This window comes from Phacochoerus africanus, chromosome 15 (genome assembly GCF_016906955.1).
Source record: "Phacochoerus africanus isolate WHEZ1 chromosome 15, ROS_Pafr_v1, whole genome shotgun sequence".
NCBI lineage: Eukaryota > Metazoa > Chordata > Mammalia > Artiodactyla > Suidae > Phacochoerus > Phacochoerus africanus.
In genome coordinates, this window is record NC_062558.1 from 82,327,534 (window position 1) to 82,350,552 (window position 23,019).

General features: G+C 53.5%; 1 protein-coding gene across 4 annotated transcripts in view; it reads left to right on the forward strand.

The window, feature by feature from the left end:
• ZMIZ1 (zinc finger MIZ-type containing 1) overlaps nt 1-23,019 on the forward strand; it is a 192,404-nt gene that overhangs the window by 63,757 nt on the left and 105,628 nt on the right. For all 4 annotated transcript variants that reach the window (XM_047762411.1, XM_047762414.1, XM_047762413.1 and 1 more), the window contains exon 4: nt 17,317-17,425. In XM_047762411.1, the coding sequence (XP_047618367.1) occupies nt 17,366-17,425 (60 nt within the window). In that variant the 5' untranslated portion in view covers nt 17,317-17,365. The remainder of the gene's footprint in view (nt 1-17,316; nt 17,426-23,019) is intronic.

Below are 23,019 nucleotides of genomic sequence, written 5' to 3' on the forward strand. Positions count from 1 at the left end.
GCTCACCTGTAAAATGGACTATTACTACCTACTTCATCGGGCTGTTCTGGCCTTAAAGGAGATAAAGCTTATAAAGGATGCAATATCAGATCCTCAGGAGACATCAGCCAGTGCCATGATGTGGAATGTAGGGACTGGAGCCTGTGAGGGTAGCTTGGCTCCAGGGCGTCTTCCTGGGGAATGTTTAGTGGGGGGGGGGGGGGGGGCGGAGCAGGGAGTGGGATGGAGGGGAGTGGAAGGGAGAATTCCAGGAACCTCTGTCTTCTCTTCAGCACCAGGGGAGTAAACCGATAGCCAGAGCGACTTTCCCCTCCCTGCCCCTGTCCCTTCATCCACCCCTCCCCTGAGAACAGGCTCGGAGACTGGCAGGTGTGACTCACAGCTCTGCCCATTCACTTACTAGGTGGCCTTGGGCAGGTCACTTGACCCCTCCATCCCCTCCAGCTAAGAATAATTGTGCCCACTTCCCCCGGCAACTGGAGAGAGAGTTAAATGAGACAGTGCCTGTGGCACCCTTAGCGCTGCGCTGGGCTAAGTGCTCTGCAGATTTGATTCTATCACCAGCCCCTCTTGCCTCCTTTGCTCTCATTCTCCCCCTCACACTCCACCCCTCCCACACCTGATGTGGATGGCATCTTCCCAGGCCAGACGTTTAAATATTTCTCTCTCCGGGAAGATGAGCTCTAAAACCCCAGAGGCGCCTCTGGAGCCACATGAGCAAGCCTGGATAGAGGGAGTTGACCTCAGAAATTCAGACCCGCTGTCCTGTGATGCAGTTCCCCTGTGCTAGCCACAGGAGGCTGAACATGTTGGACATGTGGCCTGGCCTTGCTGGACTACTGGCCACCCACCCCGGAGCCTCTGCTGCTCCCTCGAGGTCCTGGCAAATGCAGGCTTGTTTCCAGGCTGTCGCTGGCATTTTTACCTGCTCAGCCATAAAGCCCTGGAAAGCGGTGATCTGGGGATGAGTAGCTGCTTGCACAAATGCAGGGGGGGAGAGACGGGGACCGGTGCCCACATTTTTGCAGAGCTGACATTTTTGCACCTCTCTCACCCAGCACACTGCCTGGGAGAGCGGGATGGTGACGGCTTGGCTGTGGATAATTGTCGGGAGCATCCCAGGCCAAGCCTTGCTCTCCCAGCAGAACTTTGGAGGCTGGACTTCTCTGTTGTCAGGGAAACCAGTGTGTTCCCTGGAAAGGAAACCACAGCGCCTTTGGCTGTCTACACCCTCCTCCCTCCCCCACCAAAAAAAAAAAAAACAAAACAAAAAAAACGAGTTCCCTCCAAAACTGATTTTCCCAAAACTGTCGAGTCGGCAGCATCCTGCCTCCTCGAGCCTGCTAAAATTATAGAAAATGAAATCCACCCCTGACCTTGTGCTTTTCACCTCTTTTTTAAACATCCCACTGTAGCACGAGGACATGTTTTGTTTTTTCTTATTTATCTTCCTCCTATGCCAGCTGGGGCTCTGAGTCCTTCTCTTCTCTTGTTGACTGGAACCAGAAGGGGAAGGACTTCCACATCTTCTTTTTTTTTTTTTTTCCTTCAGCTGTCAGCAGAAATAAACAAGCAGGTTTATATTTGGAAAACAGAGGGTCCCAGCCACCAGCTTACTTTGTCCAGGGTAGGTCCCAGCCTTTATAGGCCCTCACGTGACAAAGGCTTGAAACTTGATCTACAGATTTGCAGAGAGGGGGGGCTTTTGTAGTAGGCCTGTCTCTACTCACGTTGACTTTTAAATGCCATTGGAGGCTCATGGGGGATTCTCCAGTGGCTGAGGAGGGATGGTTCTAGAAGAGAATTCTCTGGAGCACTGCTAGAGCAGTCTGGTATGGGCAGGGTCTGAAGGACCCCCATTTCCTTCCCATCCATCTTCTGATCCCTGTGGGGGTGGTGGGCAGGGAGCTTTCACCCCATTTCACAGTCAGGGGACCTGGGCCTCAGTGGGGGTTCGAGATTGGCTAAGAGTACAGTTGGGATTCACAGCCAAGGCCCCAAGGCCCCCCTGGGTCAGTTCATTAGGAGACAAAACAAAACAGGAAAGAAAAGAGAGAGAACCGTCGCCAGGGTTCATGTCAAGATCCCTGATGCTTTGGGGGGGCCAGCGGAGACGGATGTCAAGGGACCTTGATCTCAAACCCAGACACGCCCCTCCCCCTCTGGGGCTCGTGTCTCCGCAGCTGAACGACTGTCTGGACCTGAAGCCTCTCGAGGCCCCTCCCAGCTCTGCCCCACAGTCAGTGTTCCCAGGGCCACTTTGTTTTGGTGATCTAAGCAGTTAATTTTTCACCTAGAAGTGACTCTCTGTTCCGTAAGTAATTTTAAACAAATTCTGTTCCTGTTTCTGCACTTCCGTCGGGGAGAAAACAAGACCCAGCTGGGTTTTCCACTATCCTCAGCAGACAAGGGTCGCGAGGGTCCAGCAGCTCTGTCTGGGAGGAGAGCCATGAAGGGCCGACGACCTGGCCTCAGGTCAAGCAGATGAGTCCCGAGGAGCCATCCTGATGGGGTCCGAGTCCTTCTCAGCCCCATTCTAGGTTTCCAACAGATCTTTCACAGTGATTCCTGATCCCCTCTGTCAGATCTCGCTATTAGCATGAGGCTCTCAGAGTGTAGAGTAAACTAATGAATTACAGCATGATTACACAGCACATAATTAACTTTGTAATTAATATGCAACTGCCACTTAAGCTAAAACACTGCTTATAGAGACGTACGGCAATAGTAAATCACAGGTCAGAAATAGCACTTTGGAATTTTCAAAAGAATGAGCGTAAGCAGGGAATCACTTAAGGCAGCAGGGCGAGTTAATTAAAAAGCAGATGAATTGTGAGCATCCTGCTTCATTTCAATACCTTCTCCCTTAAGAAAGACCCCGAGGCCACCCTACCAGGCTGGCTGGCCAGGCCTGGTCAGAAGGACACTGGGCATGGGTGGTTTTATTTCCAAAATAAGCAGGCCTTCCTTGCCCCAGCCCAGCCCACCCCCATGTCTAGGCCCTCCGCCCAGCCGCTCTGCCCCTGCTGGGGACCTGGACCCTTCCACCTCCAGAAAGCTTACAGGGTTGTCCCCAGCCCAGCTCTGGCTTTCCATTGTGGGCACTGCCAACGGGTCAGTTAGTACAGCTTGTCTGCCTTCACCTGGATTCTAGGGTTCTGGAACTCAGGGATGCCATCTTTTTTGCTGTTATTTAATCCTTTTTTCTCCCAGCCTCCTGCCAGAGCACTGAAGATAGAAAATGCCTGAGGAGTCATCTTGCTCAGCCCGAATTTCACCAGGGCCAGACAGTTGAGGGACTGAGTGCTACAGGCACACGGTGATACGGACCTGGGCCTGGCAGGAATCCCTCCCCTGCATCCTCTTTCAGCCCTGCATCAGGCTGGATGGACTTTGGAAATGAGTCAAACGCAGGTTCCAGTCCCAGCAACCACACTGCCCCACTGTTTGACTTTAGATATATCCTCTCTGGACCTCAGTTTCCTCATCTGTGAAGTCTGAGCAATGATGCCGCCTTCCTAGGTCTGTGTGAAAGTAGGTGAGAGAGCGTGTATGAAAGGGCATTGTACAGGAGTTGCCGTTGTGGCACATCAGAAACAAGTCCAACTAATAACCATGAGATTGTGGGTTTGATTTATGGCCTTGCTCAGTGGGTTAAGGATCCAGCGTTGCTATGAGCTGTGGTGTAGATCACAGATGCGGCTCAGATCATGCCCTGCTGTGGCTCTGGCGTAGGCTGGCAGCTGTAGCTCCAATTAGACCCCTAGCCTGGGAGCTTCCATATGCTGCAGGTGCAGCCCTAAAAAGCAAAGCAAAAAAGAAAAAGAAGAACCCGACTAACATCCATGAGGATGCAGGTCTCAATCCCTGGCCTCATTCAGTGGGTTAAGGATCTGTAAGTTGCAGATACGGCTCAGATCTGGCATTGCTGTGACTGTAGTGTAGGCTGGCAGCTACAGCTCTGATTCGATCCCTAGCCTGGGAGTTTCCTTATGCTGCCCTAAAAAGTAAAAAGGGGGGGGGGCATGGTACAGAGGGGGTGCTCACTCAATCCCAATACCCCCTACCATCCTCAGAGGTTTGGGGGGTATGATGAGAAGTATGTGACATCGCAATCAGCCTCGTCCCTCAGGCCCAGAGAGGTCAGCTGTGCGTCCAGAGCATTGCAAGTGGAACTGGCGTGATTGGGGCCGCCCAGGCCAGGAGCCCCCTGAGAATGGACGCCTCTTGTCCACATCTCCAACTCTAGACTGGACACAGCTGATGCAAAGCTGGCAGAGGGTAGTGCCCAGCAGATGACTGAACTGAAAGGCCTCTTCCGGGCAGTTTAGAGCTGGGCAGCTTTCCCAGCCCCCAGCCCCCTGCCCCAGGGTGATGTGGAAGCAGCTAGGTTTAGGGGATGGATGCTGGGCTTTGAAGTCTGAGCGATGGATCTGAATCCCGGCTTTTCTGATCTTGGGCAAGTTCCTTCATCATTTTCAGTCTTATTTTTCCCATGTATAGATGGTGCTCATCATTCTACCTATATTGTTATAAAGACAATTCACATGAAAGACCAGATGTGCTGCCTGACACACAGTAATACTTAATGATGTTGTTCTTATTAATAATTATGCATGGAGATTTCTGAGTGGCTGCTGGAGGGCACCCATATCCACGACCTCAGGGAGAGAACTCTGGCTGTCTGGGCCACCTTGGCCTGCACCCTCCCTTTAGAGTTCCTGGCTTAGTTGGGGCAGGGGAGTGCCACCTCCCCAGACAACCCGGTGCCGGCCTCCAGCAGTTCAGTTGACCTTCCAACTCTGGCCTTTGCTCTTTGAGAAAGTGACCTGGGTCTCTCGCCTCCTGCTGTGGGTCAGTCTTGCTGGGGGCAGGGAGCTGAGGGGAACCCACAGACAGAGTCCGGCTGGTTGGGTACCCATAAGTCATGGAGGCTTCATGAAGTTGGCCTTCAGTATTGGATTCAGAATCCATAGCCCCAGTCCTCTTGGACAGTGGGTTTCAGATCTTGGCATGGGTACCCTGTGACTTCTCTTCCTGTAGACACTTTAGTTTCTGGTCCCCACCCCAACGGGCACCCCTCCCCTAGGCTGCCAGCCCACCCATCTTCCTGTGCGATCTCTCTCCTTGCTGTCCAGGCTCTTCCCCTGACAGCCGCTCTTCTTAGATTCCAATTTGTCAAAGCCAGTTCCAGGAAGACTTGCTCTGTGGGATGTTACAAGGTGTTTAGTGGGAAAAAAAAGAAGTGTTTTGTACTCTAGTCACTTTGGGAAACGCCAGATTCTTCAAGACCCTTCTCATGCAGGTGTGCAGCCTCCTCTCGAGGGGTCTAGAATATGCAGCTTCTCCCTAGCCAGTTGACCAGAGAATGCTTCCTTCTAGGAGACTCTCACAGCTCATGGCCCCCTTTCCAAGGCACAGACCTCAGGAAGCCTGGTCTGGGGTGTCCTAGCCACTGCCCTCCTGGACAGACTCCACATGGGGGTCCAGGCACTGGTCTGGAGCAGCAGTGCTCAGCTCACAAGTCCTGAATCACTGACCCCATCCTTCCTTCAGGAACTTTCCACAACTGGCTTTTGCCATCAGGACACATTCCTCCAGCTTCTCAACCCAGCATTCTGGCCAGTGGGCACGGGGCCCCTGCCTCAATCACCCACATCCTCCAAGGCGCCCAGCACTGAGGTGTAGGATGGTTCCCAGAGGCTCCTGTGTGAGAGCAAATAGCGCAGGTAGCCTCACCCCCGCCCCTCCAGCCAGAGCCACGCCGCTTTTATTGTTGCATAAACTGAGCTTCTGCCTAAGATGTTGTTGCAAGGTTACAAAACTAAGTTTTGGGAGTGCCCGTCGTGGCACAGCGGAAACGAATCCAACTAGGAACCATGAGGTTGCGGGTTCGATCCCTGGCCTTGCTCAGCTGGTTAAGGATCCGGTGTTGCCATGAGCTGTGGTGTAGGTCGCAGATGCGGCTCGGATCTGGTGTTGCTGTGGCTATGGCAAAGGCCGGCAGTTACAGCTCCAATTAGACCCCTAGCCTGGGAACCTCCATATGCCGCCGGTGCAGCCGTGAAAAGACAAAAAATAAATTAAAATAATACATTTTAAAAATAGTTTTAAAAAATAAGTTGGAAGTCTTTAGTGTCTAGGGTGGTGGCTTTTAACTCCCCCTCCCCAGCCCCCCAGCAAGCACCAGCCCCCTGGGCCCCTGTTTCTTCCTGCCTGTGATGGAGATGATAAGGCCCACCTGGGCCCTGTATGGAGCCAGCGCCCCATGCTCGGGGCTGTGCTAAGTGCTTGCTATTCACTAACTCACTTAGGAGCCCAGCAGCCTAGGAAGTAGAACCCACTGTTATTGCCTCCCTTTGCAGAGGGGGGAGCCTGAGGCACACAGAGGACTGCATTTTGCCCCAGGTCACAGAAGCTAGCCAGTGACAGAGCCAGGATTTAAACCTGGTGACCTTAACCACTAAGCTCCACTGCTCATGTAAATGAGGTGATAATGAGGTTCTGCTACCCATGCTTTGGAAACTGTAGTGTGCCTTGCACCGTCAAGTCAGCCCATGGTTTTGGAACACCCCGTGTGAATTTCTGTCTCTCAGCAGACATTCAGGAAGCAAGTTTTCAGGTTGCCTGTGGGGTGCTCAGCTTGTCCCTGGAGGGTTCCAGGGATAAGTCCCCCACTCCCAGCCTGGGTCAGGGGTGGCCTCCTCCCCAAGTAGCCTCACACCCAGAGATTCCACAAGTGCAGATGAGATGACAGGCAGGGTGATGGGCACCAGACCCAGCTGACTCACCCCCTGCACCATGGGCCTTCTAGAAAGAGGCAGGACTTGCAGGGTCAGTGTGCCAGCTTTAGCCCAGCTGAGATGCCAAAAATCAGCATGGAGCCATGGGAATTTCACAGGGCTTCTGCAGAAGAAACCACAGATGCTTCCCAAGTGGGAGCGGAGCCCCTGCTCCTGCCAGGCCTGCTCCAGTCACCCTGTCCTTCCCCACCCCCACCTTGAGGCTCCTGGAAGCTGCCCAGGGAAGCTGGCACCTGCAAGGGGTGCCTGGAGTCAGTTGGGGCCGAGAAAGCTGCGACGTTCAGGGCCCCCTGGCTCCCAAGGCCTGGATGTGGGCCTGGCCCCACTTCTGACCCAGAACAGGGTCTCAAGGTTCTGCTCCACCTCCACCCCCACCCCTGCCCTAGGCCTGTTTCCTTATCTGTAAATGATAGACCTGAGCAGATCCTCAAATCCATTCTAGATCTTAGCCATATGGAGTGTTTGCTTTGGGAGTTCCCGTTGTGGTGCAGCAGAAATGAATCTGACTAGGAACCATGAGGTTATGGGTTCGATCCCTGGCCTCACTCAGTAGGTGAAGGATCCAGCATTGCCATGAGCTGATGCGGCTTGGATGCAGCGTTACTGTAGCCATGGTATAGGCCAGCAGCTGTAGCTCCAGTTAAATGTGGTGCAGCCCTAAAAAGACAAAAAAGACCGTTTGCTTTTTTATCATCTATCACTTTTAGCTCAAGTAAATGCCTGCTTTCTGGTTGCTCTGTTTCCTCCACACACAATTTTTGGGGGGAAATGTTTTTTTTAAAATCTGACAGTTTATAGCAGCTAACTATGAGAAAAGCCAGACAAAGTTCATAAAAATAAAAGCCCAGGCTCAAGAGAAACAGCTACTGTCCTAAACCAGTCAGGCATCCCTGTGTGACTCAGTAATAATCGCCCGCCCACTCTGAGCCTCAATTTTCTCCTCCACAAAATAGGATAATACTTGTCCACTAGCTGCTGTGAGGCTGATTGATGTAAGGTTTGTTGAAATGTGGCTGGCTTGCCTGAGTGATCTAGATGTGGGCTCTCGGCTCGAGAAGGGCCTGGCTGTGACTTCCAGTTTTGGGGAAAGAGAATTAAAGTCAGGAATTGGGAACTCGGCATGCAGATCTCTGCTCGTGCCTTGACTGGCTAGTGAGCCCCCGCTAAGCTCTCCCCACTATGGGGCTCTCTTCACTCTCCTTTTAGAAATGGAGCTGCCCAGAAGTTTTCTTCTCATGTGTAGGCACCAGGTGGTTAAGATGGCTGGACAGGAGTTCCCGTAGTAGCACAGTGGTTAACGAATCTGACTAGGAACCATGAGGTTGCCGGTTCGATCCCTGGCCTTGCTCAGTGAGTTAAGGATCTGGTGTTGCTGTGAGCTGTGGTGTAGGTCGCAGACGCAGCTCTGATCTGGTGTTGCTGTGGCTCTGGCGTAGGCCAGCGGCTACCGCTCTGATTAGACCCCTAGCCTGGGAACCTCCATATGCCGCGAGGGTGGCCCTAGAAAAGGCAAACACCCACCCACCCACACACAAAAGAATGGCTGGACAGCAGGGAACAGTGTGGAGGATTGGTTGAGCATGTCTGGACCCAGTGGGAAAAGTGCGTGACTGATTAGCCATGCCTGTTATGGGTGCAGGAGGTGGGGGTGGCGTCCCACACACCACAGCCCTGCCATTCCTGTGCTAGTTGGTCCTTGAAGGCTCGTCTAGCTCTGACTCTCCCACGGACATACCGTCCGCCCTGCCCCTGTCTGGAGCTCCTAGAGAATGCCAGGTGGGTGGATTTGGAGTCTTGAGCTGGGGTAGAGAAGGGACAGTGGAGAACACCTCTTTGTCTGAAAAGCTGGAGCTGTAAGAACATCTGCAGGGTATTTATAGCCTTCTGGAGGATACCAGCTGGTGGTCGGGGCCCCTGGCTCCATCTCCAGCTTCATCTCACCCTGTGTCCTCCCAATGTCCTGAGGAAACTATTTCCACCCTCCCTCTTCCCCATTTCATGGTGCATGAACCTTTGGAATCATAGGCCAGATCAGGGTCACTGCATGGGCACTTCTATCCTAGGGAAAGCTTGTGGTCCAGACCCAGCACCAGACAGCATCATGCTGTGACTCCCTGTCTCTGCACTGTCCTCAGGGTTGTACAGCAGTGACAGTCACCTTTCTCACACACAGGGGCAGGGAAGGAAATGCGGAGGAAGCCTGCCACATTCTATGGAGAGCATGATGCAATAAAACATCATGAGCTGTATAACCAGACTGGGGCTCAAGTCCTGGCACTGCCACTTTCAGTAGTGTGGCACTGAGCAAGTCATCAGAACTTTCTGAGCCCCAGTTTCTTCATCTATAGTATGGTAATAATAATTAGAATGTCACAGTGGAATTCTGAGGCTTAAGGTGATATGAGTAGAGAACCTAGTATCTGGCACATATAGCTTCAATAGTTGTCCACTTTCTCTTTCCATGCCGAGGAAACAAAAAGCAGTGGTGGCATAGCCTTGGGGATGAGAGCAAACCTAGCAACCTTATCCAGAGCTGAAGCTGGCCCTCCTTCACCTTTGGGGGAGAGAAGCTGTCAGGGAAAGTTCCCTGTGAGGTCATGGATTTGGAGTCTAGCCAGAAGGTGGCAGGAGGGTTTGGCCTCAAGGACGTAGCCTGGGCCTGCTAAGGTGTCACATGCCCCAGAGGGATGAGACACCCAGCGTGCAGATTCCCAGCTCAGGGTGGGTTGGGATATGTGTCAGGGCAACATCAACATTTTCTCTTAGATCAGCCAGCCTCCCTCTCTAGATGAACTCCTGTGTCCCTAAACAGGTTGTCAGGTATACATAGCTGTGTGGGGCTGGCCCTCAGAAAGCCCCCAGTCTGAAACACCCAGGGTACGTTGTGTTGTCCCTTTAACCACCATTGACAGTGGGGGTTCCCATAGGGTGGGTGCTGGGAGATTGGGTCATGGAGAGAAGTAGGTCTACCCTTCCAGGATCCTCAAGTGTCAAGCCAAAGCCTCTGGGGCCAGCGATCTGGCTCTCGGGACCCACCCCCTACCCAGGGACCTCACCCCGTGCAAGGCCACAAGCTGACCCAAGGGCCTGCTCCAGTTGCCCGGCCAAGAATGGGAAGCAGCTGGTCCTGGTCAGCTGCCTGGAGCTGCCTCTTCCCTCCCCCCCCTCATGTTCTGTCCCTCTGCTTCTCCCCCTAACTTCCCTGGGGTAGGGCACAAAGTCACTCTGACTGTCTTTGCCTCACCACCACCCTCTTCCTCTGTCTCCAGGCAGTGTACCCAGTGTAGGCACCGAAGATTGTGTGTGGAAGTGTCACCTGCTGTGTGACCACAGGGAGCTGCTACATCTCTCTGAGCTCCTTTATCTCTTTTTTTTTTTCTATTTTTTATTTATTTGTTTTTTATTTTTTTTTAATTGTTATTTCCCCGATACAATTTTTTTTCTGCTGTACAGCATGGTGACCCAGTTACACATACATGTACACATTCTATTTTCTCACATTATCATGCTCCATCATAAGTGACCAGACATAGTTCCCAGTGCTACACAGCAGGATCTCATTGCTAATCCATGTCAGGATGGCCGAGGGGTCTAAGGCACCAGACTCAAGCTTCTGCTTCCTTTATCTTTAAGATGAGAAAGGCATGGGATTCCTGTCGTGGCGAAGCGAAACGAATCCGAGTAGGAACCATGAGGTTGCAGGTTCGATCCCCAGCCTCGCTTAGCGGGTTAAGGATCCAGCGTTGCCATGAGCTGTGGTGTAGGTGGCAGATGCAGCTCGGATCTGGCATTGCTGTGGCTGTGGCATAGGCCAGCAGCCTGTAGCTCCTAATGGACCCCTAGCCTGGGAACCTCCATATGCCGTGGGTGCGGCCCTGAAGAAAAGCCAAAAAAGAAAAAAAGATGAGGAAGGCATCAAACTACAGTGCTTTCTTAACCTCAGTCACTTTCTTCCATTTATACTGGTTAAGATGTTCCTTTAGTCTGTTTAGGTCTGCCATCCCTCCCTAATTTAATCCTATCCTAAATAATAATATACACCAACTCACCAGTGATCATTGTTTTAGTCCACATCCTTCACTATGAAAATGTAAATGTCTTCCCACCTAAAATCCTCCTTATTCTACCAGTGGTTATATGCATCACTCTTCGGGAACCCCAGACCGGGTTGTCAGAGTCTCTTTCAGTCCTGCGATGCTCTGATTAGGGCTGAGTCATTGAATTTTCTTGCCACTCTGGGCCCAGTGATGGTCATCTGTCCACCCATCTATCCATCTATCTGATGAGCATTGTTGAGTACCAGGCTCTAGGCTAAGCTGTGGGAATCCATAACTAGAAGATATCCCAGCTGATGGGGGAGACTGATGCAAAGACACCCCACTGGTCTAGTGCCACCAAGCTGGGGGTGCATGACGGGGGCACTGAGGACATAGGAATAGACAACCGAGAGGGTGGTCGTTGAACCAGGGCTTAATGGAGAAGGGGGCCAGGCATTCTGGGCTGAGGCACAGAGGCAAAGACCTGGAGGTGTGACCTTCAGAACGCAGTCCAGGAGGCAGGGAGCAGCATACGGTGGAGGACATGGGATGTGGTGAGGAGTGGTGGGAACCGGGGGCCAGGCCAAGGAGGACCTGGACTGACGCTGTCACGTGCAGGTCATCGCTGAACGCGGGGCCCACAGTATCTGCCCCTCTTGGAGTCCAAGAGCTAGAAAGGGGCTGGCTGGGATGGGTCCACTGGAACCCCACGCTGTCCTGCCAGACTGAGCAGCGGGCAGGTCCCAAGCTCCCTGGCCCTGGTGATGTCTTGGAACGCAGGATCTGCTCTGCAGACTGTAGGTACAGCCCCCCCCACCTCTGCTGCCGGCATCGCTCGCCCCAGGGGATCCGAGCTGCAGATGTGCATGGTGATTGAATCGTTTCTGCACACCACTGCTCACACAGCTCCCCTGGGGACCCGCCACTTGCCTGTGCAAGCTGTCAGAAGATGTGTGTGCGCTGTGCGTCTGGGCCAGCACTGGAGTGTGTGTGTGTACCTACACTGAAGTGTACAAGGGGGTATATAAGTATGTGGGTGTGCACACACATGTGCAAATTCCTCTCCCCTGGGTGCATGTGTGTTTAGTGTACCAGTTAACTCTTCTGGCCTCAAGAGGGAAAAATAAAACATAGCGATGTTTGTAACGCAGGTGTTGGCCTGCCACCCGAGGGAGCTCCCTCTGGGCTCCAGGACTCCACTTTGCACGGGGAAGCTAAAAGCACCCCACTCCTTATTTCTAGGGAAGAGCCTGCTGAGGGTCACATTTCAGGCCGGATGAGACAACCAGGGCCCTTCTTAGACCCAGCCAGTCCCTCTTGATCCTTGTCTCCCCATGTCCTTCCCCTCTCTCGGCTCCTGCTTGCCATCCTGTCATCCTGCATGACGGTCCAGGACCAGGTGGTCCCCAGACACCGTTGCAGCTCTCAACAGTCTACTGTCTGAGCAGCCATACGTGCCCGGGAGCAGCTAGCTTTTCTTGGATGCATCTTCTTTGCCAGGCCCTGCTGAGTCTGAATTCGCCAGCATCCCGCTAGTGGTGAGACTTGCATGCTGGAAGCTTGGCCCTTTCAAGGGCTCCCCTGGGAGTTGGGAGGACTGAGCCAACCCAGCTGTCACTGTCAGAAAACCTACTATGTGCAGTTAAGCCGAGCTGAACCTAAACTGTAAGGAAAAGTACGTAACAGAGAAAGGGACCGTGTCTGAGGTGTTAGGTGACCCTGGAACAGCCCCTCGGGACTGCCTTGCAACAGGCTTCGAAGTTCTAAAGTCAAACATCCTACACTTGTTGAGATGGCATTTTCCAGACATCCAAATCCTAAGATGTTGGAGTTTGAAGGGCTGTCAGCAGCTGGCTAGCCTTCATTTTACAGATGGTAAAATTGAGGCTGAGTGGCAGAGCTGGGCCACTTCCAGGGCCCCAGGCTGACTAGCTTTGCATCTCCTATGGACCTCACACCAGCAGAGGGCCAGGGGTCACAATGGGTTAACCACCTGAGCCCACTCCCCAGTTCAAGGCAGACAGATGTCAGGAAGGGCTGAGACCATGAGTGCACCCATGGCCAGGCCAACAGTGATTTCCAGTTGGGAGAAAGCCCAGCCATGGTGGGCGCTGGAGCTGCAGCCACCGCCATGGATTTGTAGAGACTTGTAAAGGCTTAAAAGGAGTCCAGGCTTGGAGGGGGAAGGCAGCAAAGCCCAGCGATGCTCCTGCGGTGGAGGGCGACCTCTGCTGGCCACTGAGTGCTTGCCATTTCCCTGCGCTGGCCAGCATACCAGGAGCCGGGGGGGCCTGGCCTAGGATGGCCTTGGAAGCAAGTGAATGGGTTTGGACAGGTTGGGTGGAACTGGGGGAACATCTCTTTGGGCCCAGGCACAGCTTTGGGTGGGGACTTCTAGGACACTCTGACCTCTAGTCTGGGAGGAGTGAAAAGAACAACACATTAATGGTTAGAAAGGCAAAAGGGTTTGAATCTCAGCCAAACACCATCCCAGCTATGTGACCCAAAGCAAGTCACTTCACCTCTCTGAGCCTGTTAGGATTAAGTGAGTTAGCAATGCACAGGGCCTGGCCTGATTCCTGAATACAGCAGGTGCAGAACAAATGGAAGTTCTCAGACTGCCCTCGGGGTGCAACCTCTCATGCCTCCTCCAGCCCGCCTCTTCTCTCCCTGCCCATGACTTTCAGCCTTCTAGGCTTTCAGCCTTTTTCTGCAGGGGCTGGAACTGCCAGCTCCATCCATTCCTAGTGTTAATAACCCCAATTTTCCATTGATCTTGGTGGTTTAAAAACATCACCTCACCTGTAAGTATCTCCTGAATCAGCCAGACATTTTGTTCTTTTATAGGTTAAGACATTCATGACCCACAGATGTCCCTATGAGCTGTGCTGTCTCTCCTGGTCTCGCAGATGTTCCAGGCTCAGCCATTCATTTCTTGGTTTCTACAGCGAGGAGCCCCACCTGGGAGAAAAGCCCCCTGGGATCTAGATCCAGCACAGAAGGGCCTTGTGGCCTTAGACACCACACTTGTGGGCCTCGGACTCCCCCAGATAAAACCAACTGAACTCAGGGTGGTAGGAGACCTCAAAGCACTTTGGCTAATGAGATTCTGAGCATCTTTGAATCCAGAAGCCAGCTCAGGCTGGCCACTGGCTTCTAGATAGGATAGCCCATGAGCCAGAAGCAGACCTGAACTTAGTATTCCCTTTACTGTCGGCTTCCTCAGGTGAGACCTGAGGCCTCCTGCCATGGCCCAACAGGGAAGGACAACCTCTGGATTCCCAGGTGGTGGTCAGGATGGAATGAGCACCCCACCCCAGGCCCAGGAAACGGTCTGTCAGTCGTTCTACAAGCATTTATCAAAACCCCACTAAGTCTCTGACACTACAGGTGAAATGCCATGCCCATCCTGGGAAAAGTTTCTACTCAGAGCATTGTGAGGCCACCTAGTCCTCACTCCTCACCAAGGATGCTCTACAAATGGGGAACCCGAGTCCTAGAAAGCTAGAAGGAGCCTGTTCAAAGCCCCTGTGCTTGGAGGCATGCAGGTGCTCACTACAGAGAAGGAAGGCCCTGAAAAGAGTGCCCCAACCCTCTACAGTGCAGGTTTCTAGCGCCCAGGGCAGTTAGCTTCATCAACAGCACCCCCTGCTGGCACTTCGGCTCACCGCAGGCTCTTTGTCCTTTCCATCTGAGATTGAGGAGCAGCTGCTACTATCACCCCTGAGTCTCAGTTCCCTCTCCTGTAAATGGGGATATAGCAACAGTGTCTGTCTGTGCCCAGTGGCCGGACCAGCGCCTGACTCATAAGAGGAGTTCAACCTAATAGGTGACATGGAGTGGATATGGGCTTGGATCCAGAGTTCCTTGAACCCAAGGAAATTATTTCATTTTAATCTCTCCATGGCCCATAGAGCTAGCACAGTGCAGATATCGACAAGTATTTACCAGGTGGGTTGGAAACATGTATGGATGGGCAAGTGGAGACTAAAGATGTTTGGATGGATAGATGGACAGACTAGATGGATAAATAGTGGAGAAGTTGGATGTCTGGGTGTATAGATGGGTGATAGGTGGGGTGAATGGAGAGATGCCAGTTGGGTGAAGGTAGAAGAAATCAATGTGGGAATACTTTGATTTTTTTTTTAACCTTTTGGAGAGCTCCGAAATAAGGTGAACCCAGCAAGCATTTATCAAAGTCCAAATGCTAGAATGACCCAGAAACTCCACTTCTAAGAGTGTGTCCTTGATTAATTCACACATGATGATGTGGCCAATATACAAGGCAGCCCTCCAGCATTATTTGCAATAATAAAAGCTGGGGGAGTTCCCGTTGTGGTTCAGTGGTAATGAACCCAACTTGTATCCATGAGGCTGTAGGTCAATCCCTGGCCTTGCCCAGTGGGTTAAGGATCCAGCATTGCTGTGAGCTGTAGTGTAGGTCACAGATGCGGCCTGGATCTGGCATTGCTGTGGCTGTGGTGTAGGCCAGCAGCTGTAGCTCTGATTCAACCCCTAGCCTGGGAATCTCCATATGCAGGTGCAGCCCTAAAAAGATTTAAAAAAAAAAAAACTGGGAACAGCTCAGGCCTCATCACTTGGGCTAGAGTGTGAGCCACCCCAAGCAGAAGGGCCTTGTCTGGGGCCTCAGGCCTTAACATAGCACCTGGCAGGGGTGGACATTTCAGGTGGCAGGTGACAAGTGATTCATCAGTACCTTGGAACACTGTGCAGCCATTAAAAATGAAAAGGCTCCTTAGCTCTTGATGTGAAATAAACTTTAAGATATTATGAAGAGGAAAAAAGCAAGGACCAGATAGTACTATAGAATGCTATTGTTTTATGGTTTTTTAAAGGGGTGTCAGGGGATAGTACATATAGATATTTGCTTCTCTAAGAGCGCCTCAGAAGGAGGCGGCTGACACTGGTTCTCTCCAGGAGGGCCCCTAGGGCAGGGGACAAGGCCAGCACATCACTGGACACCTGTGATTTTTGAACCATGCACGAGTTGCCTTTTCAAGCACAGTTGGAACAATAAGAAATACTTTAAAGGAGCTGTGTAGTGCAGAGCTTCTTGGAAGACGAGCAGGGCCTTCTTCCTCCCAAGGCTGGGGCCAGCCATGCTGTTGGTTCCCTTACAACCAGGGTGCTGGTGCTGGGAGCAGAGAGCCAGGACATGGGAACAGATGGGCCGACAGACACAATCCAGGCTCCCTCTAGCCAGGGGTCTTGGCAGGTCTCAGACCTCAGTTCCCTCATCTGTAAAATGGAGATGATTCTCATCTTACAGAGTGGGCATGAGGAGTCAGGGAATGCAAGCGCCCAACACCCAGAAAGTGCTTGGTAGATGGGACTTTTAGTGACATGGCCGGAGATGAGGGGCTGTCAGGGGGCAGTACTTTGGGATCGCAGAGAAGACCAGGGGCCGTAGGCCTCTTTTCAGCTCTGTGTCTGACCCGTGTGTCAGCAGCCTGAAATGCCTGCCACATTGTGGGACTGCAAACCCAGCCGGCAGCAGGCAGACGTCTGCTTTGGCCCAAGGACCTGGTGCCCTGAGCAGCGGGGGGAACCAGAGCTGAATCTCTCTCCTCTCTCCTCCTCTCCGCCTCTCCCCATCTCTGCCTTCACCATCATGGCCTCTCTTGAGAGGGCTTGGGGGCTCCAGGGGCTTTCTGGAGCTGAGAGCCTTCCTCACTTAACTTCACCACCTAGAAGGATATCACAGCCATGCTTGCGTTCCCCAGGCCCAGCACCATGCAGGAAGAGTGAGCCTGGCAAACATGACATCCGTGCAGCACTCGGCCATGAACCAGCAGTGTGGCTTCGGCTCTGACACGGGCTCCCTGTGCCACCCCGGGCAACTCCCTCCTGCTCTCTGAGCCTCAGTCTCCTTATCTGGGAAAGAGGGTGCTGCTGATGGCTGCCCTCCTCCTCTCCTAGGAGGGCAAAGGGGAAAAATGGGATTGTGTGTAAAGTGCAAGGAACTCTAAGGCATGGGGGATTCGAAGAGGGCGTGTGGCACCCGTGAGAGGATTGCTGCGCGTACACCACATGTGCAGTAAAGATCATCACATGGAAAGATCCCCATGCACACGTGCACACACACATGCACACACACACGACCACATCGAGGGTGCTAAGCCCCGAACCAGGAATCCTGAAGATGGGGCGGCCGTCCCCACCACCACCACCCTGGACACGCGTCTGTGTGGAAATGTGTGGTGGACATGCCTGCCCAGTGTTCACATGAGCCACCCACAGAGGACACCCGGAGCACTTCCTGCCCTCACCCCAGGGTGCAGTTCCTCCCTTCAGCACAGGGCTGCCCAGGGCAGAGGCCACCGTGGCTCACAAAGGGTCCTGGAACCTGCTGGAGCCACTGGGATGAGCAGGCTTGTGTAGAGGCAGGAAGGTGGCTATGAGGTTGGCAGGCCTGGCACAATCCCAGTGACACCCACTCTCCCCTGTCTTCACAGGCTGGACAACGTTCATGGCTCTCGGGTAGAACCCAGCGAAACGGCCAGAATGAATTCTATGGACAGGCACATCCAACAGACCAATGACCGACTGCAGTGCATCAAGCAGGTGGGTGTGTGGCCCAGCCTCTCTCCTCCTCCTCCACCAGCCTGGTGAAGGCAGGGCAGGCAAGGCAGGCAGAGCTGTGGGGTGCTGGCCCGAATAGTAGCCGAGCATCCGGGGTGCTGGGTGAAGGTGATGGTAGGTTAAGGCTGACTGCCTGAGGCTCTTCGACCACCCCCGTCGTGAGAACACGGCTGGCATGGACCAACCTCACACTCGAGTCACACACCTGGATTCACATGTCCACTCTGCCCTGTCTTTCCCTTCCCTTCCCAGCTGTGTGACTCTGGGCCAGTGTTGTGCCCTCTCTGGGCTCTGCTATGTACTCTGGGCTGTTCTGAGGATGTGGTGAAATGTCTAATCTCCTTCCTAGACCTAAACTCCCCACCCTCTGCACCAGTGATTCTCTGTAAAGAAAGAGAAAAGAAAAAGTCCTGGGAAATTTCATCATCTTACAGAAAAGGAAACCAAGGCATGGAAGCAGGAAAGGTGTGGCCTGAAATCACAAGCCCAGCCCCACTGGTGCCAGAAGGGCCTCATTCCAGAGGGTGCAAAATCCCCCTCCTGCCTGTGCTCACACCAAGCTTAAGGGGTGATTCTCCTGCCAGTACCCTGTCTGGATTGTTCCGAGGTAGGGAATATCATTGTGGGCCCAGTAGGTCCCCTTTAAGAACCCTGTTTGAGTCTGGGCAGGTTGGCGCCCCCAGTGGTGACCATGGGTGATGCACCTGCCCTCTGAGCTCAGCCTCCCAACAGCCCGGTGTCACAGTGTCCCTGCACAGATTCCTGAGTGTTACTTTACTCCAGGAAGGAGCAGATATGGTGGAAGGGGCATGGGCTTTGACATCAAACAGAGTGGGCCCAAATCCTCACTCCTCCTTGAACTCACAGTGTGATCTCAGGCCTGGCCCTCTTTCTCTGAGCCTCAGTTTCCCCTGTCAAATGGGTCCAAGAAAGCCGACCTCATAGGATGTTCTGAGGACCTGATGGGTGGGACATGTAGTCCAGCCTGGCACGTGGTAGGTGATCAGCTAATGGTGACGGGGCTGTTGTCCTCAGTGTCTCAGCGACAGGGAGGGGCATGCTGGGGCGAGTCCCTGGCTTAGGCGGGCTTAGCAGGCAGCTCACGGCCCCAGGACCCTCACAGCCCCACCCCCTCCCAGTCCACCCTCCCCGAACACCAGGGCCCAGTGGAGCTGAGGTTAGTCTGCGGGAATGAGGGATGCGTGTCCTCTCATTAGCATCAAGCAGAGCAATCTCAGAAGCCTACGCGGGGTCTGAGGAGAGGAAATTGAAGAAGACTTGTTACAGATTGAACTTAGCCCAGCAGCTCTCCCAAACGCCAATTACGCCTCTGTTCACAGTCGCAGAATAGAAACCAGACGATGGGCTTCTCCTCCCCTGCCCTTCTCTCCTCCTCCTCCTCCTCCTCCTCCAGGCTCTGCGGGGCTCTCTCCCAGCTCTGCCTTTGACCCAGTTTCTCCCGCCCATGAGGGATCAGCTGTCAGTGGCTCCACCCCCAGGAATACAGTCAGGCCCCTGTGCCTGAGCCATCTAAGTGCCAGGCACACGGCTCCTCCTAAAACCTGCTCACAACCTGACTTCTCTCCCTGCATCTGGTTCTACATCCCCAGGAATCAGGGCACCCTTTACTCCCTGGGCCTCCTCAGGGGTCCAGAGCAGGCAGAGGCCCACCCAGGGCTCAGGTTTACCAGTCAGCGAACCTGGTCCCCTAGTGCCACTCACTAGCCTCCTGACCTTGATTAAGTTGCCAGTTTACCTCCCCTCATCTGTAGAATGGGCATCGTGATGCACACCCAGCCAGTGGGTCTCAGAGCTGCTGAAAAGCCAGGGATCACCTCCACTCCCCCGCCTGCCCCACGCATACATGTGCATACCCACACACAGAAGTCTGCTTTGGGGCTAGAAGTGCAGTGGCTGGGAGGGTGAGCAGGCTGTCCAGGTGCCCCCCAGCCATCCAGAGCTCCCTGAGTCCTCCATGCCTGCTCCCGAGCTTCTGATCTGACACAGCTCAGTACTGATATCTATCTGCTCAGCAGCTGCCCGGAGACAGTTGGTTCTCAGACGTCCTGCATCCTAATCAGAAGAGAAAGGTCTGCATGCTCTGAGGATGATGCATGTGCTGGCTCTGCCTACCTCTGGCCAGTGGGACTATGGCTCCCATGGGGGGTGCCTCACAGCCTCGAACCCTCCGCCCCACCTCACTTCTATAGCACAGCCTTCCCTATCCATGCAACCTGGGTCTGGCCACTGCTGTCACTCACCAGCCCCCCAAGCACACAGCAGTCCATCTTCCCTCCAGGCCTCTGGCTCAGCTGCCTTTCTGCTTTCTCAGCCTCAGGTACTGGGAAAACTAGTGCCCTCTCTACACCACATCCTACTCAGGGTCACAGCACATTGGGACTCCACGTGAAAGCTGTGCAAATAAGCTACTTCCTGCCCAGCAGCCTCCCCACACCCCAGGTCCCTTTGGAGTGTCTGCACTTCCCATTTCTGAGCCCCAGGGCTTCCTCGGCACCCAGCTATGTCGCTCACCCACGTCACTCACCCTGCTCTTTGTCCCTCAAGCTGTAGACCCTGTAGGGTCTACAGCAGGTCTCCCACCAGGCTGAGCTCCTCAGGGGCAGAGGATGTGCCACATTCATCTGTAAGTCAGCAGAGCCCAGGCCAGGGTGGGGCCCAAATACATTGGGGGGAAGTGGGGGAGGGGTGGCCTCAAGGAAGATAGCTAAGGGAATAAATGAATGGGTGCAAGGATGGACATACAGCTGGACAGCTAGGTGGATGGGTGGTAGGTGGATATACATGATGGATAAATAAATGATGAGTGAATGGATAAATAGATGGTTGGATACATTCTAGATGGATAGGAAGATAGGTGGGCAGATGAATGGATGGGTGAGTGACGATAAAGTAGTGAATGGATGAATGGGTAGGTGGGCGAGTGGATGGATGCATGGATGAATTGATTCACTTTGGGATGGGTGGGTAGGTAGATGGATGGATGGATCACTTGATTCACAGATGGATTCATAAGAAGATGCATTCATCACTTGGGCTGGGTAGCCAGTCCCTATTCTAGGCATTGATGTCCCCTATTCCTGCCCCAATAGTCTCCGTGGCCACTGAACATAGCCCAAATTTTTGGAGGAATTGTGGAGGTGGGCAGGCTTTCTGGTGGAGGGTTGGGTATTATCCAATAACAGCCACAAGTAGGGAGGCCTCTGCCTATGATTCAAATCTGTGCTCCCATCCCCAAAGCATCAAAATCTAGCCAAGCTCACCCCATCCAGCCCTGGCCCCTTTCCATGCCACTAGGGGTCTGTTCTGAAGCTGCCAGATTGCTGGCATCCCCCACAAATGGACCATCCTTTGGACAGCTAACTGCTCACCATTTCTGCATGGACCTGGCCTCAGGCCAGTTTGGGGGATTCTGGAGGTGAATGAGGCACCGATTCTACTCTCAAGGAGCTCGTAGGAGAAGCAAGAAACCATATAGAAGTCCTAGCATACCGAGCAACAGCAGTCTTTAAGTGACAAACTGTGTAACAGGGACATCATTATGCACGTTGTTTGGAAACTTTGTAGCAGCCCTGCAAGCAGTCCCTACCCCATTTTGCAGATGAGAGATCTGAAGCTCAGGAACACACCTGGGGCTGTGTGACTCTGGCTGAGACAGGGTTTGGTCCAGGTTTGTCCTGTTCATTCCACTGTATCACTTAGCCACCTCGTAGTCTAAACAGACGACAAAAGCCCAGAGAAGGGAAGAGGCTTGGTCAAGGCCTCAGAGCCACTGAGCGACAGCTACTGAGTGGGATGCCTTTCAACTATTGAGTTGCACCCACGAGTGACCACCCATAGCTCAAGCCATAGGCCCTCTGAGCTGGCTGGAGGGAGGGGAGAGAATCTCAGAGATGGGCTGGCCAGATATGAAGGCTGGGTGCTTGGGGGCCCAGAACAAAAGTGGACCCTTGAGACTGGCCTCAGAGACCACTTGTGAGCCCAGAGCCCCAAAGGGGGTGCCGAGAGTGGGGGTGCTATGGGCAGGCAGCTCCGAGAGTGCCATGCAGTGGTTGCTGACCCTGCTAATTGGGTGTGACATCACGTAAATAAACGGAATAACTCAGTTAGCAGAGAGAGGCTGCTAGGCAGGGAATTAACTGATTTGCATGGCTTTCCAGGCAGAGACCAGATGCTGCCCGTGGCCTTGGAGGGCCCATGTTTTAAAGAGGGCACAGGAGGCAGAGGTGAGGGCCCACTGCTGCCCTCTCAAAGGGTATGCTTCTCGACATGGAAGTCCTCTTGTCTCCCCCTGATCACGTGCAGGGAGCTCTGTCTTCGCAGAAAGCTGTGTGTGGAGCCAGGGCTGGGAACTGCCCAGCGCAGCTGTGCTTCCAGCAGAGCCTTGGGGAGACAGAGTCGGGGCCAAGGGCAGCCCCACGTGGGAGCAGCCCACGCGACGGGCATTCTGCCAGGGCCGTATAAGCCTCATCTTGTTTAATCCTCACCACGAGACAGAGGGCTGTGTTGCTGCTCGCTTGCCCTCTTTCTTTCCTTCATCTCTCCCTTTCCCTCTTCTCCCACAGAGAGAGGTTTTTCCATTTTGTTTCTCTTTTCTCCGTCTTTTTTTAAATTTAATTTAATTTTTATTTTTCTGCTTTTTAGGGCCACACCCACAGCATATGGAGGTTCCCAGGCTAGGAGTCAAATCAGAGCTACAGCTGCTGGCCTACACCACAGCTCAGGGCCATGCCTGATCCTTAACCCACTCAGCGAGACCAGGGATCGAACCCACATCCTCACGGATACAAGTTGGATTCATTTCCGCTGCACCACAACAGGAACTCCTCTTTTCTCCATCTTTTTACATCTTGCATTTCATAAACTATGTTGTAAGCCCTAAACAAAGCAAAAATGCTCGCCACCAAGCCACAATCTGTCATCCTCGTTTTACAGATGGGGTGACTGAGGCTTAGAGAGGCAAGGGGCTGCCCTGTCAGTAGCTAGTTGCGGGTGAAGGCAGTGGGTCTCCAGGGCCAGGCCCCACAGGGGCTCCCCTGGCACATTCTGCTCCCCCAGCAAGTCTGGGACCTGGCAGCTCCTGAGACCTTTCCCTGCCTTGGCTCCAGAGCAGCCTCACACTGCAAGTTGGGAGAGAACCATTGCCCCAGGCACAGCTGCTATTCCCAGTGTCTCCCAGCATCAAGGACATTGGGATCCCCCAAGGTACCATCATCCCCTTCACAGCTGGCTTACACTCTCGTGCCAATGGACACTTTCCAGATGTCCTGACCCATCAGCACTCCCACCCAGCCCTGGGGTCCCAGCTCCATGTCAACCTGCTCTGTGACCCTGGACTCAGTGCCTAACTCCCCAAGGGGTGGAAGCCATGGAAGCCACCTCCACCCATTAGCCCCGTGGCCTGGCTCTGAAGCAGAATCTAGAGCCTTTGGCACCGGAAATCGGTCTCCATTGATTCAGACCCCATAACTGGGCAGGGCCTGATCTCAGACCAGGACCCCTTCCAACAATGCCAGCACCCCCGAACCGAGTCAGACTGAACCCAGGAAATCTGGGTT